General features: G+C 47.2%; 1 protein-coding gene across 2 annotated transcripts; it reads right to left on the bottom strand.

Moving 5' to 3' along the window:
• Nucleotides 1-1,196: 1,196 nt before the first annotated feature.
• Nucleotides 1,197-5,875, bottom strand: RPL22L1 (ribosomal protein L22 like 1). Of its 2 annotated transcripts, none has more exons than XM_077290548.1 (4): nt 5,833-5,875; nt 5,207-5,314; nt 4,429-4,550; nt 1,197-1,377 (listed from the first exon to the last, which is right to left on the bottom strand). In XM_077290548.1, the coding sequence occupies exons 1-4, from the start codon at nt 5,839-5,841 to the stop codon at nt 1,233-1,235; spliced, it is 384 nt and encodes a 127-aa protein (XP_077146663.1). In that variant the 5' UTR covers nt 5,842-5,875; the 3' UTR covers nt 1,197-1,232. The 2 variants fall into 2 exon arrangements, with proteins under 2 accessions (XP_077146663.1, XP_077146662.1); XM_077290547.1 differs by having other exon boundaries at nt 5,207-5,317; nt 5,833-5,863.
• Between the last annotated feature and the right edge of the window lie 2,258 nt (nt 5,876-8,133).

Below are 8,133 nucleotides of genomic sequence, written 5' to 3'. Positions count from 1 at the left end.
GGTTCTACAAGAGGGCATCTTACATTTGTGAGCCTCCAATGCTTCATAGTCTGAATGATTTAACATGTGCTTAGAATAGCAGACGTTGAACTCCCCCCTCCATCCCACCCACGAATGTGCTGGAGCTGAGCTGCCATATAATAAACCCACATATTTGGGACTGCAAGGCCACCCATTGTTTTATCTCTTTGTAGTGTTTCCAGTTTAATTCTTGGGAGATAATTTGGGGTGGACTAAGTCTCTGAACAAGCCATCAATTTTAAAGAAACATACAAATTGGAGCATTATGCAGCACATATAGCAATTGTGGCATCCAGGTCATCTTGACCAAGATAAGTGCGACCCACAACTGACAGTGGTAGTTTAGACAACGTGTCCAATTTGAATCTTGCCAATATTGGGTTAAGGTTAAAGTCTCTCATAGCAATTTTAGATGTTACATTAATACCAAGATATTTAAATTCAGTAACCACTTGTAGTTCTGAATCAGTGTAATGAGGTGGATTAATGATCCCATTATCCAGTGGGAGGAATACCGATTTAGTCCAATTAATCACCAAACCCAAAATTTTTCCAAAACTTCAGTTGTCTCCATAGCTATGTGTTGGAGGCTTTGGCCAAAAATAATAAAGCATCGTCAGCATAAAGTGCAATTTACTCCTCCATATTCCCTCTACAAAATCCCACAACTCCAGGGTGTTTCCTAATAATCACAGCAATGGTTCAGTGGCTAATGTGAACATGGGGGGGGGACAACCCTATCGTGTACCCCTCCCCAGTTCAAGGACTGAAGCAAGACGCCCGTTTACCCTTAATTGTGCCAGTGGCCTCATAATTTGATCAATGAATAATTCAGCACCCATACCAAATCTCTCCAGAACTACCCATAAATATTCCCATTCAGAGTCAAATGCTTTAGCAGCATCAAGCGAGCATGACCCCCCATCTCCTGCATTATCCACTGGTAGCTGGATATAATAATAATATATATTTATTAATTTTTCTATAATTTATATAATTTATATTTTTTTATAATTTATTTATATTTCTATAAATCCTATCCACTTTCCTGGAAGTGCAACAAAGATATGCAGGGTCAAACTCCCCAAATATTCGTGGTGTAGTTTTGACTAAATAGTCAGGACCTGAAACAAAGCATCAGAAAGCAGCAATATTGGGAGAAATGAAAACCCACATTATTATGTATAAATATCTTTATTTTGTAGAAACAATTATTCTTCTGTTTCAGATTCATCATCCTCTTGGCTGATCTGGAAGTACCTAAGTTCATAGGTCTCCTTATCAGAAGCAACTACACGTAACCAGTCACGTAAGTTGTTTTTCTTCAGGTATTTCTTTGTAAGGTATTTCAGGTACCTAACATACAAAATAAAAAGTGGGGTCACACAATTGGGAATTTTGGATTCCAAGCACGTCTGCTAGAAATAATTCCTACATTATAAGCGCCAACAATAGTCAATAGGAAACCGTATGTATACACAAGGTCACCTCCAACAGAAGTACCGCATTTTGCAGATTACAAGATGCACGCCAAGTTTTGGGAAGGAAAATTATAATTTTTTTTTTTTTTAAATAAAATAAGTGGTGTGGTAGCTTACCTGGGGAACAGCACTGATGGAGTGGGGTCCCAGGTGGCAGGGTTGCTTCTGCGGGAGGCAGGAGATGCCACGGGCTCTACGCTGGTATGACGGGGTGTCCGGCAGCAGCAGTTTAGCCATGGCTGCAGGTCCCAGACTGGTACAATGAGGTGTTCAGTGATGAGGCGCGCCTCTGACCACATTTTGTCAAAGCCCAGAGCCCCACACCTATACTTTCTAATGCGGTGGACTCTAGGAAAATGCATGTGCTGCCTCCGGCGGCCATTTTCATGGGAGTCCACCATGTAGAAGAGTATGGAAACAGCAGGGCTCTGGGCTTTCACAAAATGTCGAAGCCCGAGCATACTCATCGTACCAGCCTTGGGCCCGCAGCAGTCGCCCAACTCCTGCCTCTGCCAGAAGCAGTGACTCTGCGCCCCAGGATGGGAGAAAGAGAGGTTTGGGGATGCGGCGATCTCTGGGTTGTCAGAAAGTATCAGGAGCAGAGATTTCACTTCATGTATGCCCAGCCTCCGGCGGCTGCCATTTCCCAACGTAGTAAAAAAAGATGGGAAGAACAGGGGACTCAACATTTTCTGAAGACCCGGAGCGCGCCACAGTCTTGTACGCTGAACACTGCTTCCCTCCGCCAACACTAGCTTCCTGCTGCAGCGACCAGGTCTACTGGGACTGCGCTCCACTGCAGCCCCTCTATACCCTAGTAAGTTACATTCAGATTATAAGGCGCACCCTCAAAGATTTTTTGGGAAAAGTGCATTTTAGAATCTGAAAATAAGGTACTAATATAGAGTGTTAAGGCTCAGTATACTCTACATTTGTTCCCACAGATTTAAAAACATTTCATAGTCACTGCAGTTTGCCTCCCTCTTTGACTACATTCAGGACAATTTTTTGGTCCCACCAAAGTCAGCCGATGCACAAAGCCATTTTCCACACATGAACGCCAGGTGGGGATGCAGCATGTGAGTCTGGTCCAATTTACAAGCTAGGGCAAGTAAATAGTAGGCAGCTCCTGAACTGGACTGGAAAATTCTGAGTTGTCCAGCCTTACAGGGAACCTGTCACACCCCCCCCCCCCCCCCCCCAACCAGTCGTTTCAAACTAAAAGAGCCACCTTGTGCAGCAGTAATGCAGCATTCTGACAAGGTGGCTCTTTCAATTCTGGGTGCTGTAAGTAGAGAAATAATCAGTTTTATAATTTGTCAGAAATACCTGGTCTTCAGCCAAGTAGGCCGGCGTTTCCCCCTGCTTTAGACGTCACACAGCTGTCACTCACATCTTCTTGGCACCGGGCACCGCCTCCTCACCACCGTTTTAAAAATAGCCGGCGCCTGCACGCTTTTCCCCTGCCTGGTGCAGGCACAGTGAGAGCTGCCCGTCTTTCCTCATATGCAGTCCAGCTGACTGCGCCTGTGCGGCCGCCCTGCCTGTGAATCCCAGCCCCGCAATGTGAATTAATCATAAATCACTGCGGGGCTGGGATTCACAGGCAGAGCGGCCGCGCAGGCGCAGTCAGCTGGACTGCATATGAGGAAAGACGGGCAGCGCTCACTGTGCCTGCACCAGGCAGGGGAAAAGAGCGCAGGCGCCGGCTATTTTGAAAACAGCGGTGAGGAGGAGGCGGCGCCGAGAAGATGTGAGTGACAGCTGCGTGCTGTCTGAAGCAGGGGGGAAACGCCGGCCCACTTGACTGAACACCGGGTATTTCTGACAAATTAAAAAGCGGATTATTTCTCTAGTTACAGCACCCAGAACTAAAAGAGCCACCTTGTCAGAATGCAGCATTACTGCTGCACAAGGTGGCTCTTTTAGTTTGAAACGACTGGGGGGGGGGGGGGGGGGGGGGGGGTGACAGGTTCCCTTTAATAAAAAAAAATGTTATCCTGGGCATTGGTGACTTGGCTGTCATCTCTATTGCTCCAGGAGAGGCAACACAGATGACAGCCTGTCCTAGTCACCTAACCACTTCAGTCAGCTTACTGGCCTCAGCGGCCCAGTGACAAGACCATTGCTGTCACCGCTGTTGATGCTAAAACAGGCCCTCTTGAAGAGACCTGAACTGGATCCATACGAGACATTAGGAGAGTGTACAAATTGGTATTTTTAAAGAACCACTCAAAGTTTTCATCCTCTTTATATATTGCAGTCATCATAGTAAACAGCAAAAGTGTACTTACAATGGCTCATCTTGCCTTTTACCCAGTTGGGTCTATGACATCACGCAATTAACAAAAAAAAGCAGACTAGCTGAATTCTAAGCTCCATGTTGAAATGGGAGGTCCATTTTCCCTGTATGAATCATCACTGCAACGTCCCTGGCATGAGGGAAGGGCAGGTAGTTCAGGAGTTGATAAGGGGAAAAATTTACACAGGGAAGAGAGACTTCCTGTTTCTACATCAAGCAAAGAGGGAAAAAATAAATTTTCTGGGTAGAAAGGCAAAATGAGCAATTGTAAGTACACTGTGCTACATGATGATTTCAATATATTGAGGATAAAAACATTGATGGGAGGGGAAGGCCTTTACGCCAATTATCAGAGTAAAAAATGTTAAGCCTGGACACCAGGTCTGCTACACTCCTGACATCACTTCATATACCGTAAACATGATCGGAAAATCATCGCGTACAATAATGGAGCCATAAACAGTTCAAGATGAAAAAAAAGCTATTATGATCACTGAACTAAATTTAAATTTAACGAGGAAAAAGCACCCATAAGAAAAAAAAAAAAAAAAAAAAAAAAAATCACATTTTACATTTAGCAAGTAGAAACCAATGTAACATTTTTTTCCCCCATGTAAAACAAACCTTTTAGAGAACTGCTTCTCAGACGCCACATTTATCTTGTTCTTTGAACGTTCAATGTGAACGGTGTTTCCAAGGTTCCCGGTTTTGCCGTTGACTTTCACCTTCTCTTTTAGAAACTGCTCCTGTTTTATAAAAACAAAACATGTAGACACTAGGGAAGGAAACCCTAGGTACAAACTAGGGAAGAGAACCCTAGTTACAGGAGGCGTTAGGAAAACTGCTCAACTCATCACAGTACTTATCGTAGCCCTGATCTAGTGATGGCATTACAACGTGTATGTGGGAAGCCCACCGTCTGATCACAATTATGGGGGTTCCCCGCTCACATTTGGTTCAGAAGGCACAGCGACATCTTTATAGGTCTATGGATCGGACATATTGCCAGGTACAGCACCAGACACTGAACAGAACAGCAGGCTGCACCACACTCCTGCCATACGAGGGGCACAGGATCCTGGCTGGAGGTCGGTCTACGGATAGGTGATCCATTTCATCATGGTCTCATGTGCTTTAGGAGACACACAGGCCAGGATACATTGCTCCATGGCAGCCCCAGCCAGAGCACCACACCTCGCTTCAGAGCCTGCTTGTAATGAATCATAGCATGAGGAACATCAAGCCAGGAGTGTATGACCGCGTGACTCCTCCAGCCTCGCTCCGCCCACATGACTCCTTAGAGGCTGTATATTTTATAGCTTCCTCATACACCTTTCACAGTGTGACACAAACCCACTCCCACCCTGTACAGTGCTGATATGGGAGTTACAGGAATACTTACAAAGTTGACAGAGTCAAAGATCCCATCTTCCACAGGATGAGTGAGGTCCAGGGTGAACCTCCAGGCGGCCTTCTTGGATCTTCTTTCCTTCTGCACCTTTTTAACTTTCTGCTGCAAGAAATGACGTTATAAGCTTACTCTGCTTACAGTGGGGGGAGAAGTCAGTGGGGTATGGCAGGCTTCCATCAGCGACGCCAGATTTATTTCAGCAAAATAGAGAAGGGAATACTCTACATCACCGACAGCAGAAGCCCTGGCGGAGGAGCAGCCCCTCAGTGCAGGAGCGCAGCCCCCTGCTACAGACTAACACAGAAGCATTCACCCTCCGACCACCAGGGGGCAGCAACCTCCGCCGGACACTTAGCAGCAGCTGCTGGGGCATGCTGGGAGTTGTAGTTCCAGACCAGCTGGTATGGCCCCGTTAGCCGCCCCTCTCCGACTCTGCTTATATGACTAATGAGGGACAGTACTGGCGCCGCCACCGTCAGATACAGCGGCTCACGGTTGTGTAACCACCCAGCCCCGGGACACTACTAGGGCAGAGCACTACATGGGGGGACGTGTGCTGTACGGACACATTAATACTGTGCACAGGCTTGGGACCGAGCGCCACGCACGCCACTCACCGGCGCCATCTTCTCAGTGGGTGAAAAAGAGAGGGCGGGACCGCCGCTGCCGGCATTTATACGGCGAGTGACGTCACTGCGCAGCCTGTACGTGTCTACGTCATATCCGGCGTGCTCCGTGGCCGCATGGTGCTGAGTCAGACGGCGTAATGAGTAATAGGGAGGGGCCGCGGCTGGTCTGCTCTGCGGAGCGGAGAGCTGGGGGAGGGGAGACCGACGGGAAGGGCTGTGTAGGCTGGCTGCTCGGATAACAGCGGAATAGCCGCGGCCGCTAGGAGGCGCCCGCCCGAGGTGGAGCCTTCACACGTGCTGCTTCTCGTGTACATAAGGCTAAGGTCACACTAGGCTTTTTGTGTTTGCAGCGTTTTTATGCAAATGTTCAGCTGCGTTTTACAGCACCAGCAAAGTCTGACGTTTCAGAAATCTCATGCACACGCATTGTTTTTATGGGGTCAGTATTATGTGCTTTGCATGGTTTTTCTCCACAAATGGGTGGTGAAACAACACAGATATCAGGTTTTGCTGCGGTTTTTATGCCAAAACCTGATTCTATAGACTAGGACTTTTTTTTTCACCGCTGAACCTTATCAGCATGCACAAGAGATAAATGTAGCATGCCAAAAACGCAAGGAAATCCAAGGAAAACTTTTTTTTTCTGCAGCTTATAAACCGCCTAGTGTGAACTTAGTAGAGAGCAGGATCTGCGCATCGTCGGTGTGAGGCTAGTTGTGTGGGTCACCGTTCTCGGCAGGCAGGCGTAGACTATGCCGCAGGGGCCCCATTATTACCCTCCCCATAGAGAAGAAGCCTTCTCGTGGTGTCCCCATCAGTGTGGCGGGCCCAGTAAGGTCCCTGCCCCTATTACTGCACTTGCCAGGCGCTGTCTGGTGCTGCTCCTCCAACTTGGGACTGGAAGTCGGAGGTAACGGTCACAGATCTATCAGGCCCTCGTCCCGGCTCTCATAGACTTACACTGACTGGTGACTCCGGCTCGGCCAGCAAACACTGGAGATCCAGCAGGTCACAAACTGCTGGAGACCAATCAGAGCGGTGCTGAAGAACACGGCGGCTGGCGAGTATAATACCAAGGGCAGGACCTTACATTAGTGGACACCACGCCAGCGGTAACATACATGTAAAAACACTGCAGTGCTGCTTTACTGATATGTGATGGTTTTCCAGTGTGTCCATTGATTCTATGCTTTTTATTCAATTGTCCAGAAATAATCAAGGTGGAAAATCTGCAGTGTATTACAGCAGCAGCGCTGTGGATTGGATCTCCCCAAATCTCATCAGTACACCGTGTATAATGTGTGGAAATCTGCAGCTCGTCACCGTACGCATATTGCTAAAGTTTGTGATTCATGCGGGTAAAATCTGTGATCATTTGCATGTAGCTCTTGCATATTGTTAGCTAAAAGAAAGAAAACCCTCGTCTCCTGTGGATGACAAGGGGATGGTCAGACTTCATGAATCTGCAACTATCATTTATCTGACATGAAGGAATCCATGTACCGGACACCAAACCTGCCTCATCCAGTTGAACGGAACCAATTTTCAGACGCAGACTTGTTAAGCAAAATCTGCCCTGTGTGAATCCTGCCTTAGCCTAGGTTCCCATGTAGTGAAAATGGAGTTAATTTTCCATTGTGCTTTACAGCACGAGACATGAGATTTAAAGAAATGTCAGGCACATGCTGCAAAAATATCTACAGTGTATCCAAAGGGTTGTGTGTTACTTGTGGTACTATGAGCAGCCTGCGTGGTGTAACCGTGCTACTGCTGCTGCAGCGTCTCCAGCCCATCTGGGGCGTCATTGATCGGCAGTTGCAAAAGGAGCTGCCAGTGCGTTCATTGTGGCAGGCCATGCCTCTACCACTAAGAACCTCACCGATAGCAACCAAGGTGTGTAAGTGCCGGGATTTCTGTGCTCGGTGCTCATGCTTAAGGCTATGTGCACACGTTGCGGTTAGGCTTGGGAATTTCGCGTGCGGATTCTGTCTCTCCTGGCTGAAAACGCACCTGCGTTTTTTTGTGCGGTTCCGTAGCGTTTTTTTGTGCGTTTTTGCTGCGTTTTTTACCCCTGCGGTTTTCTATAATGGAGTGGGTACAAATATGCTGCAGATTCACAAAAAAGAAGTGACATGCTACATCTTTTAAACCGCAGTATTTCCGCAGCGGATTTTCCGCAACGTGTGCACAGCATTTTTTTTTTTCTCATTGATTTACATTGTACTGTAAATCAATTGCGGATCTGCGTTTCTGCCCCGCAAAAAACGCAAATCCGCAGAGAATCCGCAA

Source organism: Ranitomeya variabilis, chromosome 2 (assembly GCF_051348905.1).
Source record: "Ranitomeya variabilis isolate aRanVar5 chromosome 2, aRanVar5.hap1, whole genome shotgun sequence".
In the NCBI taxonomy this organism is placed as follows: domain Eukaryota; kingdom Metazoa; phylum Chordata; class Amphibia; order Anura; family Dendrobatidae; genus Ranitomeya; species Ranitomeya variabilis.
This window is presented reverse-complemented; position numbering and strand designations above follow the sequence as displayed.

Coding starts and splice junctions, on each gene's coding strand:
- RPL22L1 (XM_077290547.1), bottom strand. Junction 4,551..5,206: donor TCTTTGACTCTGTCAACTTT/GTAAGTATTCCT, acceptor TTTATAAAACAG/GAGCAGTTTCTAAAAGAGAA. Junction 1,378..4,428: donor GAGAAGCAGTTCTCTAAAAG/GTTTGTTTTACA, acceptor TTTGTATGTTAG/GTACCTGAAATACCTTACAA.